The 15,003-nt window shown below is 40.1% G+C and overlaps 1 protein-coding gene across 8 annotated transcripts in view; it reads left to right on the top strand.

Moving 5' to 3' along the window:
* MARCHF1 (membrane associated ring-CH-type finger 1) overlaps positions 1-15,003 on the top strand; it is an 816,252-nt gene that overhangs the window by 783,819 nt on the left and 17,430 nt on the right. For all 8 annotated transcript variants that reach the window (XM_073017705.1, XM_073017701.1, XM_073017703.1 and 5 more), the window contains one exon: positions 10,259-10,406. In XM_073017705.1, coding sequence (XP_072873806.1) covers positions 10,259-10,406 — 148 coding nt within the window. The remainder of the gene's footprint in view (positions 1-10,258; positions 10,407-15,003) is intronic.

The following is a 15,003-nucleotide window of genomic DNA, read 5'->3' as shown; positions in this document are numbered from 1 at the left end:
CAAGGCTATGATCGCTTTAGGCACAGAGAGTGACCACAGACCTGTGCAGATTCCACATGTGAGACAGATGTTCACTGAAGAGGAAATAGGGGAAGAGCCCACAACAGAAATGGGCTTCCAGGGAAAACATCATCAATGGCAGTGTCATCCAAGAGTCCGCTCGGCAAGGGTTTCAATCTCTAGGGAAGAGAGACTATGCCACTGTGAAATATAACCCAATTACTCCTTTTGTTTTCTTTATGAAGCCACAATCCATAATTAAGTATCCTCATGGACAAAGCTCAGTAGATTTTCTGCTGGTTCAACATGCCTGAAGCAGTAATATATTGACTTCTCTTTCAGAGTGTGTGATAAAATATCTTTCACCATAACCTCCAAGAGAAAACAGACAACCAAGTATTGATTCAATATTTTTAAAGGAAGTTTGTTTAAATGCATCTGTTAATTAAATTTTCAAGTAATTTGTGTTCTTACATGGCAATATTAATCAACTCAGATTTAAATGAGTTTTTGGGAGGGATATGGAAGGAGGTGAAAGTATATTCACTCTGTGAAAAACCGTCAGATATTACAATGCCACTCTAAAATATGTCCCTGAACTTTTCCTTCCTTAGGGAAGTAATTGTCAAACTTCAGCAAACATAAACATCTCTCCGAGTGCCTGCCAGGAATGCAGATTCGTAGGCCACACCCCCAGATACAGATCTGGGACAAAGCTTAGGAATTTGCAATTTTAACTTTCATCCCAACAGTTCCACTGCAAACGTGCCTAAATCCCACATATTATATCTACCCTCAGGACAGATATATAAAATAAACATTTTTCCATTTCTCTTTTTTCCATTCAAATCATCATTATGTGTGATATCATTACTCCCTCTAGTGGATGATTTTACTCAGCACCTTTTTTTCTATATTACAAATACCTTGCTTGAAACTTTTAGGAAATCCCATCCGTCATGAAAATCTTGAAAGAAATCAGTGAGAGATCAAGACAAGGTTTATAAGAAAAATTATTTTGGTAATCTAACGTCAGGCTCATATATATTTATATATACATGTAACATGTAATACACATATATTTTGTAGAGAAATTCTTAATCATCATTTAGTTGACTGAATATAAAATGGCTTACCTGTTTTATAAAAATAATTTGGTAGCTTTGAATTTACTGACCACACTATTTTTAGAATATTTATGCCTGGTTTACTTGTCTGCTTACTATTTACTAACTAGATTATCCCATATAATTCCAGCAAACTCTATACAAGAGACACAATTGTCATCCCTAATTTTACCAATGAGAAAACTGAGGCATTAGGAGGTTAAGTTACTTGACCCAAGTCAGACAGGGGTCTTTGATCCAAGTCTCCCTAACCCAGGAGTCTGAGTTCTTAGTCGCTTTGCTCCAATGCCTCTCTGCCCATGCGGCTTCTAGCCTGTTTGACCTAACTACCACATTGCACTCCTTTCCCTCCCCACCACCCCAGGCCTCCTGCTCCTACCCCAGTTCTCTCTGCTCTCCATTGCTCTTTCCAACATCTTCTATGTTCCCTTGGCCTCTGACTCTACTAATACCTTTGCATTTGGACAATTTCTCATCTGGCAGTTGTTAACACCTCTCTCATGCATCCAGCAGCACCACTGAGTCACAATTCTTAGTAGCGTATTCCTCACATTGTAAACTAACGTGACAAGCATATCAGTAAAATATATATCCCTTACTGTTATTTTAAGTAAACGCACCTTTTTCTAAAGTCCTAAAAATGATATTTCAACAATGCTTGGATTTATGTTATAAGTTGCATTTTCCCTCCTATCACACCTCTATTTTTTACTCAACTGGCGTGTCTCAAGTACTAGTCTAAATACTGCAAAGCAATGTGAGCTCTTCTTGGTAAAATACTGGATCAGCTAACCTCAAAGATGTTTTTGAAAAGTAATAGAGTCTTCATGTGTAGAAATCCAAGTGAATTAGCTTTTGAGGAACAGAGCCATTTTTTTCATGTATCCATTCTTGGGTAGCTTCTTGGATTTTGCAGTCACTAAGGTTGTCAGAATAGCATCCCTGGGGCAGTCTCAGGACGTTTCTAGTCAGATTGCTTCTCATGTCCTGCAATACCCATGGAAGACATAATTCCAAGCCACACACCCACATTCATGCTTTCAGTTTATTTGGAATGTTTGAGTTCCTTTAACCTTTTGTGAAATCTGTCACCCAGAGCAATATGTCTTTGGGAAACATGAAACCTTAAGATATCATTTTGAATATGACAAAAAGAATGACAAGTTACTGGGGCATATATTAAAACCTATAATGATATTTGTTCCATTTCTTACAGAAATGAAGCCATCATTATGCCGTCTTTTAGCTGTTTCTACCTAGTATATGCAAAGTAACTTTTGTAATAACCCTTCTTATCTTTGTTCACATAGTTAATAAAAACAGATTGTATGTTCCTGATATGAGACTCAGTATTCCGAAAAATATATTTGTAATTAGAAAATAGATGTGGGGAACGGGTGCTTTTGCTGACTTAATTCTGCTTGAACAAATCTCATCATCATTCCTCAGAGATGTTATCAACATGATGCATTAATGTAGACAGTAAGGACAATTGAAGTCTAATTGGATGTCGTGCTGCAAGCTCCAAGTTGTGATAACTGCTAACATTTATTGAATTCATTTTAAGTGCCTGATAGTGTTCTGCATTTACATGTATTAAGTTGCTTAGACTTTACCCTGCAAAGTAGGTGCTATTCTAATCACCATTTTACAGATAAAGAAATGGAGGCACAGAGAATTAAAATAACTCACCCAAGGCCACATAGTACTTAGTGGCAGAGCTAGAATTTGAACCCAGAGCCCTCATTCTTTTTCTCCCTTTCTTTCCTTTTTGAGACGGAGTCTCGCTCTGCCACCCAGGCTGGAGTGCAGTGGCACAATCTCCCATCACTGCAAGCTCCGCCTCCGGGGCTCACGCCATTCTCCTGCCTCAGCCTCCCAAGTAGCTGGAACTACAGGCGCCCGCCACCACACCCGGCTAATTTTTTGCATTTTTAGTAGAGACAAGGTTTCACTGTGTTAGCCAGGATGGTCTCGATCTCCTGACCTCGTGATCCACCCGCCTCAGCCTCCCAAAATGTTGGGATTACAGGCGTGAGCCACTGCGCCCGGCCCCCAGAGCCCTCGTTCTGAATCACTTGTGGAATCACAGACAGAATATACCGCACATCTGCACCATTCACTCCTCAGTGATGGATTCAACGAGGCCTGAGTGTGTCTATTGGGAACTTGATGCCCCAAATGATTCTGTGAAACAGCTAACACTGAAAACCACTTCTAGTTAGAAAAGACTCCCACTACCCGTCAGTTCAGAAAGCAAAAGGAGACTCAAACTGAGTGGCAGTAAAATGAAGCCGTTGATTTCAGGGTCTTAGGTATGCCTCTTTGTGGAACTGTTTATTACAAGTTTTCAGTAAGACTGCCACTTGCTTGCAGTGGTATCTTTACCCAAACCTGGGTCTCAGTAACTACTTCCCCCAATTCTAAACCAGAGTGTGCACACACTGTCCCAAGACGGTAGCTGTTAATTTGCTGTTTATATTTGGGTTGTCGATCTCCCAGGTTCATCTGGACACCTGGCCCATTCCTCACTGTTTCTTCTTGCAGTTCCTTTGGATTGCAGATCCTAATCTTTGGTGCAGTACAAGACCTTTCCTCTTGCACTATTATCAGGAGAGACAGAGGAGCTGCACTTTACCAGAAAATAGAGTGTCCCCTCACATTGGGCCATGTAAAAAAGCTGTCAAATGATTATCACTGGTGGACCTATCACGGAAGAGAACTAGGGGGAAAATATATTTTTTAAGGAAATGATAGACTCATAGAGAATGTATGGCTATTGTATCTGAGGTTTTGACTCTTAGTAAGAAAGCCTGCGTGTACATGCTTATCTGTATGTATTAGTCCTTTCCGCACTGCTCATAAAGACACACCTGAGACTGGGTAATTTGTAAAGAAAAAGGGGTTTAATGGACTCATGGTTGCACATGACTGGGGAGGCCTCACAATCATGGCAGATGGTCAAAGGCATGTCTTACATGGCAGGAAGCAAGAGAGAGACCTCAGGATCTAAAACCATCAGATCTCGTGAGACTTATTCACTACCACAAGAACAGTATGGAGGAAGCCGTCCCCCTGATTCAATTATCTCCCACCAGGTCCTTCTCATAACATTTGGGAATTATGGGAGCTACAATTCAACATGAGCTTTAGGTGGGGACACGGCCACTATATCACTGTAGTTCTGAGGAAGGAACAAGTTTGCACCTGGGTCCACTTCCTGACTTGCGTCCAATAGTGAGTACCTTAACTAGTGAACTTTACCGGCTGCCTACCACCTCCCTGGCTTTGTTGTTTCCTCCCTATCATCAGTTTTGTAGCAAATTTCACTAAAGGTCTACAGAGGTCAAATTGTTCTGCTGGTCTTTTAAAGTACATTTTTAAGAGGGAAATTGTTTACCATAGGCATACTTCTGAACTTAAAGATTTATTAAGGTTCAAGAGTTACTCCTCATAATTAAGAGTCTGTTGTTTAGTTCTCTCCCAGAGTATTTGAAATTGTTACTAATATAATTAGATTTTAATAGGCTTTTATGTTACCTAAACACTAATTTGAAAAGTAAAACAAAAAATGAAAGTTTGCTTTAGTGATTAATGAGCTAACTCTGAATCGTTTCAGTTCAAATAAATGAATTGAGTATGTAATTTTGTTTCAGTCAACCTGAAATATTTAAATCAGAGCCAGAAAACCAAATTCATTTGTTGATTACCCTTTCCTGGACTGCTAATTAGTTTATGACAGGGAGTGACAAGTACTACTTGTAATAGAAACTCCACTGAGGTCACTGTGCAACTCTGCTAAGTGTCATTCTTTAGGCAGGTGGTTCTCTAACTTTAGCTTGCATTGGAATCACCTGAGGGCTTGTTAAAGCACGTTACAGGGTCCCCATCGCCAGAGTTTCTGATTTAGTGAGTTTGGTGTGGGGCTCAAAATATTGGGTTTCTAACAAGTTTCCTGATTGCTACTGCATCTGCTGTGCTGCATCTGCTACTGGAAACACTGAGAACCACTGCTTCATATGATTGGGTCCCCTAGAAATTTCTCCAGCATAGCAAGTCCAAGGACTTGTAAAAGGTTTACTTATTATCCTCTAGCACAACATATCTTACTAAGGCATGTAAATAATGTGATAACCTTTACACTTGCGATTCCAGGTATTATTTTCGGTCGCTCGTCTGCAGCAAAATCCAATATGACAGGCAGGGCCAGAAAAATGTAAACAATTAAAATGTGGCTTGGCATTTATGCAAAATGACAGGAAGAATCTGCACACCAGGCCGGCTGGAAGCTCCTGGGTCTGGCGGTACCAAAAAAAAAAAAAAAAAAGAAAAGAAAAGAAAAGAAAAGAAAAAGCTACTGTACTAGCTACTGTTTGGGCTTTGCGCCACCTGGTGGTGATTTTTTGGTCTATCACTCTATAGAGGGATAACTCTAGGTCACGTGACTGTTACCGAAGCGGAACCCCTAGGTGAACTGTCAAAAAAAAAAAAAAAAAAAAAAAGACGACATGGATTTGGCAAAGTAGTCCCTACCTCCTCCTGCTTTTCTTTCTTTCCTTTCTCTCTCTCTCTCTCAATCTCTCTCTCTTTTTCTGGCGGACTCTCGCTCTGTCGCCCAGGCTGGGTGCAGTGTAGCGCGATCTCGGCTCATTGCAACCTTGGCCTCCCGGGTTGAAGCGACTCTCCCTCCTCAGCGTCCGAGTAGCTGGGACCACTGGTGTCTGCCACCACGCCTGGCTAATTTCTTGTGTTCTAACAGAGACGGGGTTTCACCATGTTGCCCAGGTTGGTGGCAAACTCTTGAGCTCAGGCAATCCGCCAGCCTCGGTCTCCCAAAGTGCTGGGATTACAGGCGTGAGCCACCGCGCCCGGCCCGCATTTTATGTTACAGATAAACTGCCTTTATTCTTCACTGGTACAAAGATTTAAACACCACTTTTCTTTGGGCAGTACTTGTAAATGTATATTTTAGGACAGAATATAATGCAAGTAATTTGATTTAGAAAACCTGACCCTGTCATGCAGTTTGATTTAGCTCATCACATAGACAATTTCGCAGAAACAATGTTTGCATCAAGTTATACTACAATTCAGAAAAAACACATAGTCATATTTTACTAAGTGAATACTAGAGTTCTGTTGGATTTCCTTCTATTGTTTAGGAGCTTCCAAAAAGAAAAAAAAAAAAATCAAAAGCAAGAACAGTAAAACAAGTAGCAAAGACCCAGGGGCTGTGAAGTCCAAAGCGAGGTTCAGGACTACCTATGCAGGAGGTGCTAAGATGTTGTGAAACTACTTTTGCCCAATCTGAGCTCATCCTCCATCTTCAAGGTATAAAGCAGAACTTGAAGACTAAGGAAGGGCAGATCAGAGTCGGAGTGTAAACATTTGTGAAAAGTATGATGGTGTGTGTGCTGTCGTGCATTCCCTCTCCCTGACCTTTGGGAAACGGGAAAGGGAGCTGCCGTCTTACCATTTCCACCAGCTTCCTCGAGACCACGTGGAGAGACACGTCTTCTCAACACCGAGAGACTTGAGGATAAAATATTCGACTCAGGCCCAAGCAATAAGCAAAAGAAACTTTACTTCATCACTGACAAGCCAATAGTTTGTATTTTCTGAGGGTCCTGTGGGAAAAACTAACACAGAGTCATCTCCAAGGTGGAGCTCAAGAATTTACAGAAAAATTAGCCGTGCGTGGTGGCGGGCGCCTGCAGTGTGCCTGAGTGAGGCTGGCACTGCTGAGGCTGACCAGAGACCACACTTTGGAGACCCGAAGAAGATCTTCTCAGGAACAACCTACTCTAGAGGTGTAACTATGGTAACAGTATAACTCCTGGTAACAATATACTCCTGGTAACGGGGTCATAAGTCACACGTTATTTGCTAAAGCAGGACAGGGGAGTAGAAATGCTATGGAAAGTTTCACAGGTTATCACTTGCCTATCAGGAAATCTTTTGTGAACTGCTACTGAATTTCAGCATCACAAATATTAAACGAAGGCACTTTCATGACAGCTTTGTTAAGATAATCTATCCTTATCTTCTCCATTTCTCATTCTTAGTAAGGCTTGCAAAATATACTGAAATTTTGTAAACAAACCTGAAAAGACAATATGAAGGGGAAGGTTTATAATGTACATTGATTTCTGCCAGCCCTATTTACTGAATATTGTATGCAGTAATGTAGTCGTTAGGAAGAGGGCGCTGTGGCATTACATTTACTTGTGTGCTGTCTAGCGAATCTCTAAATGGTTCCTGTAGGGATTTATAAAGTGGAAAATGTGGATGGTTCCCTTACACTTCACTTCTCCTTAGAATGGTACTGAGATTTACAAGTGATGACTTCAGAGCTTCTATTGTCTGGAACTAGAAGAATCTTTACGAATGATTTGGTCCATTCTTGTCAGCTCCACTGACATTTTTCTATTTGAGGAGCCTTGCTTTTTAATTATGTGTTCCAGCCATTTAATTAAATTGCTCCATAGATAGAAGTAGTCCCAATTTTAAGAGTATTTTAAGTCAACTTGATAGTTGAGGGTTGATTTGATATGAATATTTTGTTGCTGCAAGTTTTCTATCCACTTGGAACGCAGAAACTTTAAAAATGTGAAGCTGTTTTTCTGCACCATCTTCCACTTTTTATCTGTCTGTATTAAATGCTGAAGTAGTTCAAGGAATATTTATTAAATTGCAAAATGCTATTGCCTAATAATATTCTATGATTATGTGTTATTCAGATTAATATTACAATAAACCAAAGCTAAAACAGGATTTTTAAAAAATCAGTTTTGCACAGATATGAGGTTTTGATAAAACTCAATTAACATTAAAATCTCAGTTCAAGATTGATTAATTCAAAATACAGTCTAAATTGAAACATCTGTTTATTCCCTAATCACATTAATATTTACCCATTGTTATGCTTGGAATAATATATAAATATAGTTTGATAAAAAACAAAATACAAGATAAAGTATGAATTTGTAATTGGCAAACTCCTGCAAGGAAAATTATGTGATGACTGGCCAGTAGGAGGAGAGGAAGAGATAGTGTTTGTAAATAAAATATATCTTTCTGTAAAATGTTTAAACTGCTCTAGAGCATCAAGGTCAGAATTCAAGTATTGTGCTCTCTTACAAATGAAATTATAGGCTCTTACTCCTTAGACTGGAAGAGAAGCTAGGAAGTATCTATTTAATTCTTTTACCAATAATTGCATTTGACGGCAAGTGGCAGAGACCTGGGAAATAATGGCTTAATCAGGAAGACAACAGGACGTCCAAAGGCAAGCTGCTGATTGGGCTGAGAAATCTCCAATTCTCAAGACTTTTCCTCAAGATTGCAAGATGACTGTTGACACTCTCTCACTTAATTATGAATTCCAGTTAGCAAAGAGCAAAAAATGAAAGAAAAGATCAAAGGACATTACCTACATTAAAAAGGCAAAAACTTACTGTCCCACTAGATACCGGCTTACATCTCATTGCTGGAAAATAATCAATGTCCACCTGTGCCAAGAAAGGTTGAAAAGCCAGCGTTAAGCTGGGCACGATGCCAACCCTAATGAAATTAGTTTGTTAACAAAAGAAGTGAAGAATAACTCTTCTCCACCTCTCTGTCACAGCCTCTGTCAAAATCTGCTCCTCATGAAGATGAGGCAGTGAGGCCCAGAGAGAGTGTGTGATTTTATCCACATCTCAAAGCTGGTGGCAGAGGCAGCATTTTATGTACCACAATGTACACCATCTTGCTTTTGAGTTGTGCATTGAATTCTACATATGTGATGGTCGGGTGGGAAAGGAATGGGGTCTTCTGAAGTTCTAAAGATTTTGCTTTAGTGAGGGCATAATAACGTAAAGAATCCTAGATTATTAAAAGCTTGGCATGTCGGCTCACTTCTAATCACATTACTGTAATTTTTTATGGAAAGACTGCGAAGAAAAATAAAAATACAATTCCTAACATAATAATGAAGTGATATTGTAGCTACAAAGACATTAAAATATATTTTGAGAGGCTATTTCTTCAAAGTAAATATGAGAGATATTCCCTTATATAGACCATAACTTCAATAAACCTTGTGGCCTTCTTCCTCTCCCAGACTGAGGGGGCAGCCCTCAACTTTCTCAGGAGTGTGATTAAAGGACAGCGGTCACCACAGTAGTTACAACACTTACAGTAGCAGGAAGTCAAGGTTGCTCTAAAAGAGGCTTCAGCAGATTTTCTTGTATCACCTAAGTGATAAAATTTGTTTTTCTAGACTAGTTGTGAACAGAAAGTGTTGACTTTCTCTTGCAGATATCATTCAGCCATTCAAATACTTATTAAATGTATACATTCAAGAATGTAACACTATGTCCAGTTGTGTGATAATCCAAGAAGACAGTGTTACTTATTACTACATATAACCTAGTGCCACAAGGAAGTGATAGGCAGAATCCTGAAAAGAAATTGTTTAATTGTTCAATATTAAAGCTATCTCATTCTTGGTACAGAGGAGGAAACTATAGGCTTGAAAACAGAAATGACTTGATTTAATTCATTCGGAGAATAGAAAATTATATCTGTTTGTAAATTAATATATATTTAAGTTAGGCCAGGCACAGTGACTCACGCCTATAATCCCAGCACTTTGGGAGGACAAGGTGGGTAGATCACTTGAGCCCAGGAGTTTGAGACTAGCCTAGGCTACATGGTGAGACCCCCATATCTACAAACACGTACAAAAATTAGCCAGGCATGGTGGTACATACCCATAGTCCCAGCTACTCTGGGGGCTGAGGCAGGATGTTCTCTTGAGCCTGGGAGGCAGAGGTTGCAGTGAACGGAGATTGTGCCACTGCACTCTAGCCTGGATGACAGAGTGAGACCCTGTCTCAAAAAAAAATATATATATATATATGTATACACACACACACACACACAATGAATTTAAGCTATATGTAACTCTCTAGGTTATAATTTCATATCTCTCTAAACATGAAGACTTATTTGAATATTATAGAGTCATCTGAAATTGAAGATAATTACTGTTTTTCTTCCATTCATGATCTATGTCTGGGAAATAAAAGGGGAGCAAAATTTCCTAGTTTGCAATTCAGTTTTGTGTCCTTGGTTTCTGATTGCAGTGGGAGAAACTACAGATGACCACAAGTGAAAGGAGGAAAATATTCTGCTCTGTCACATTCCACGTAATCGCGATCACCTGTGTGGTTTGGTCTTTGTATGTATTGATAGATCGAACCGCGGAGGAAATCAAGCAAGGCAATGACAATGGTAAGAGCACATCTTCTTCTTTCTTACTCTCTTGGATCCTAAAGGCAATTCTCAGAGGTGGATAGGTAGTCGTTCCCCGGGTTAGGCCTTCATCATGTATGATACACTAGAAAAGCTAGTATTTGCTATTGATTCTTCCCTAATCATGTTATTGATTAATACTCTGATTAAAAAGCATTAACTATATGTAGTCCCAAGCTGAGATGTGAAATTCATCAAATCCACATAAAACGTAGTGTCAGTTACATACAAATGGCAAACACCACTTTGGGCTTTTTGGGAGCTGAATAAGGATCAAGTTCTACCGCACATGAAAAGGCAAATGGCTGTAAAAATGAAGGGTTTCATTTTATTTAATTCACTCTAGTCATCTCTCCTTTAAAGCATGAAGGAGATGGCATTCTAGTAGAGAATGTATTACAGCTCTTTAGTTAGTACTATACAGTTTGATAGAGTGGGTTAGCACCATGGTTTGACATTTTAGCCGTGCAAAGTTTGATTGTGAAGGATGGTGTCAAGTCTGCAAAGAAAAATGTTTCAAAATCAGTAAGGCATATTCTCATAATGGATAGGCCACTTAAAAGAGAAAGCACAATGTCTATAAAATATTATTTTCATGTGTGAAAGGACCCAGTTCTGTTTCTCACTGCGCCCTGTAAGTTTTCATACCTTATCCAGCCCAAATCGTAGTGGTAAAACAGTGAGAACCATCCCCACACCCCGGCAGGAAACAGTATTAAACCACTGATGCCTCTAGAAAAGACGTTCAGATGGTAACATTTTGAGTTTGTAATGTTGTGAAAAATGTTTGCACATCCCTCCACCCCGCAAAAAAAAAAAAAATGGAAGAAAATGAAAGAACAAAAAAATGAGAAGAGGTAAGAAAAAAAAAATAAGGAAGAGATTAAAACACAGAAAGTTTGGTTACCTCTGTGTTTCTGTGTGTGGATTCGTAAACACAGAAGGGGAGGCTTCATTCTCACATTCGCCCTCTAGGTGGCAGCAGCACACACCAGTGTGCACCGCTCTGAGCATTGCAAAAAGCCGAACGCGGCTGCAGGGATAAAGGGAAGGCCAGGAGCCACGATAGGAATTGTGCATGGGGTTTGTGTGTGTCAGAGAGGGGATGGTGACAGCGTTTCAGGTGCCACTGTCCTTTTCTGGAAGAAAATGAAAGCACTACCGTGTCGAGACTAAGTGCTAGAAAAACAGGTAGAGTGGGGTTTTGTGGCTTGTTTTTATGTGTCTATGTATTCCATATTAACTCATTTACATACCATTAATATCAAACTACATTGTTTGCAACTACATAATGTACTGTTTCAGAGAGTCTTGATTTTAAAATGTTACATTACATCCTTATTTAAATAAGTTCCCTGAGGGTAGAACTTTGTTTTTCTTTTTTAAATCCTATGTCCTTTCTTGATATAGATATTGGTCCAAGCCAAGTAAAAAACAGGGTGCTGTAAATGTAAATACTGCAATCACATATGGATGGAAAAACAAAGAGGCATCCCCACCTCGCTTCACCCAGTGTCTTACCCTAGAACTCTAGTGTTTTCCTAGCAATCAAGGGCAGACACGATACCCTTAGATTAGATGACACATTTAGAGCTCAGCATTTGAGAACCACAAATTTCTTCCAGGTAATGTAGTCTTTCCGCTCTCCCAGTGGTCACCCTCACTTGGTCTCTTTGTAGTAAACTGTAGAGCTCTTCTCGAGCCACATGGAAGGAAAGAAAATTAAGAGCCCCTCTCGTAGATGTAAGAAGAGGAAGCAATCTCATGTCAGCTATACATAGACCCTCATAGACACTCATAAGAAAACCCCTCTCTTACATTTATTTTATCCAACCACATTTCTAAAGCATGTGACTGAATAGCAATCATTTACCCTATAATGAACATGATGGTCTCAACTTCAGCCATAAAAATATCTCCAAAATCCAAGAAACTCATGGCTCTATGCTTTCTTCCATTTTTCTCTGTCTCCTTGCTCATTCTGTAGGCCCCCTGGATTTTATTTTATTTTCAGCTGCCATGTCAATGCTGTAAGTTCCCAAATTCATCTCCAGCTCCCACTGTACTCCAATCCCATACATCCACCGATCTTCTGAATGATTCTGTTTGAAAGTCTTAGCGTGTCGCAATGCGTAATCCCCTACCACTTCTCACTAACACCTGTGGAAAAGGCACCACTAACACCCAGTAGCCAAGCCCAGATATCCAGCTTTCACTCTGATTTCCTCCCTCTTCTACCTTAAATCAACCACCAAATCCTGTTTACTCTGTCCCGCATACCTCTGGAATCTGTCCATTTCTTTCCTTCCCTATGGCTACTATCCATGTGGAAACTATCGTATTTTTAACTTGACAACTGCAGAAGCTTCTTGACTAGACTTTCTCCAGTTTTGCCCAACTTCAACCCAACCCATTCTCAATAATGTAATCCCAGCAGATTTACAAAAACACAAATCTAATCACATCCTATCCCCACTTAACCGTTAAAAGGTAACCCAAATTCCTCAGTGGGACTATGCTGCCCCCATGACCTAGCTGAAGCCAGCGAGGCCGAACATTCATTCAGCTCCTCAAATCTACTTCCAGGCCCTTGCTCAGCTTTCCTGTCTGTGTAAAACATTTGCTTCCAGCTTCTCTTTTCCACTGCCACCACACACACTCTTAAACACTCATATATTCTCACACACCTTCCTAATCCCAACTCAGCCTTTGCAGTTTACCTTGAACATCACTTCCTCTGGGAAACTCACTTCAGTTCCCTGAAGCGGGATCATTATTCCTACCACAGTGGTTCTCAGAGTATGGTCCTGGGACCAGCAACATCAGTATCCCCCGGGCATTTGCTAGAAATGCATATTTTTACCTCCTACCTCCCTAGACCTATGAAACCCTGATGGTGGAGGATGGCAGTTTGTACTGAAGAAGCCGACAGGTTGTTCTGATGCCGGCTAAGGATGGAGAGTCACTGCCCTACCATATGGTCACATAGCATCCTGCATTTACCCTCCCCAGGGCTTCTCCACATTTACTGCATGGTAGATTACCTGTGTCATGTTCCTAATGCTGCAAAGCTGGACTTTATCCCCAGAGGTTTATACTTAGTCACCCCTTAGATGATTCTATCATGCAGCTAGGGAAGCTCTGCCTGACAGTGAGACTTACCACATGCCATTGCAATTGCTCATTTAATTGTCTGTCTTCCTTCACCTGCTCAAAGCAGGTAGGGGCTCACCACGCCATCTCCCCGGTGCGGAACACTGTGTCTGGGACCAGGCAAGTAGTCCAGTCAACGTCGTACTAGGAATGATGAAGTGTGAATGTCTGGTACCTAAGCTTTTCCACCTCTTATTTTTCTTTTAGAATTGTTTTCAAAATATTTTTTTCTTTCTCAGCTGTGGGTGGGTGCGAGATTCCAGACAGTAACCTCCAGTGGACTCTTAATGACAATCAAGGGTCCATTTCTTAAAGGAAACTGCAAATGACATGATTTTTGTATTTGGCATTTAGAGCCAAAGCAAAATAGAAAGCAAGATATTTATCAAGCAGCAGTGTCCGTGGTAATTCCTGTAGAGCCGCTTACCAGTGGAACAGCTCTAAAACTTGGGTAATTTCAAATGGAAACCATAGTGACTTTCATAAAGGGAATCACTTGTATTTATGTTTAAGTTATATTTATTTATTTATTGTTTGTTTGTTTTATTATACTTTAAGTTCTAGGGTACATGTGCACAATGTACAGGTTTGTTACCTATGTATACATGCGCCATGTTGGTGTGCTGCACCCATTAACTTGTCATTTACATTAGGTATATCTCCTAATGCTATCCGTCCCCACTCCCAGCTCCCCACAATAGGCCCCGGTGTGTGATGTTCCCTTTCCTGTGTCCAAGTGATCTCGTTGTTCAGTTCCCACCTATGAGTGAGAACATGTGGTGTTTGGTTTTCTGTTCTTGTGATAATTTGCTGAGAATGACGGTTTCCAGCTGCATCCATGTCCCTACAAAAGATGCGAACTCATCCTTTTTTATGGCTGCATAGTATTCCATGGTGTACATGTGCAACATTTTCTTAATCCAGTCTGTCACTGATGGACATTTGGGTTGATTCCAAGTCTTTGCTATTGTGAATAGTGCCGCAATAAACATACATGTGCATGTGTCTTTATAGCAGCATTGTTTATAATCCTTTGGGTATATATCCAGTAATGGGATGGCTGGGTCAAATGGTATTTCTAGTTCTGGATCCTTGAGGAATTGCCACACTGTTTTCCACAATGGTTGACTAGTTTACAGTCCCATCAACAGTGTAAAAGTGTTCCTGTTTCTCCACATCCTCTCCAGCACCTGTTGTTTCCTCACTTTTTAATGATTGCCATTTTAACTGGTGTGAGATGGTATCTCATTGTGGTTTTGATCTGCATTTCTCTGATGGCCAGTGATGATGAGCATTTTTTTGTATGTCTGTTGCCTGTATGAATGTCTTCTTTTGAGAAGTGTCTGTTCATATCCTTTGCCCACTTTTCAATGGGGTTGTTTTTTCCTTGTAAATTTGTTTGAGTTCTTTGTAGGTTCTGGAT

Source organism: Chlorocebus sabaeus, chromosome 7 (assembly GCF_047675955.1).
Source record: "Chlorocebus sabaeus isolate Y175 chromosome 7, mChlSab1.0.hap1, whole genome shotgun sequence".
NCBI classification, from domain to species: Eukaryota; Metazoa; Chordata; class Mammalia; order Primates; family Cercopithecidae; genus Chlorocebus; species Chlorocebus sabaeus.
This window is presented reverse-complemented; position numbering and strand designations above follow the sequence as displayed.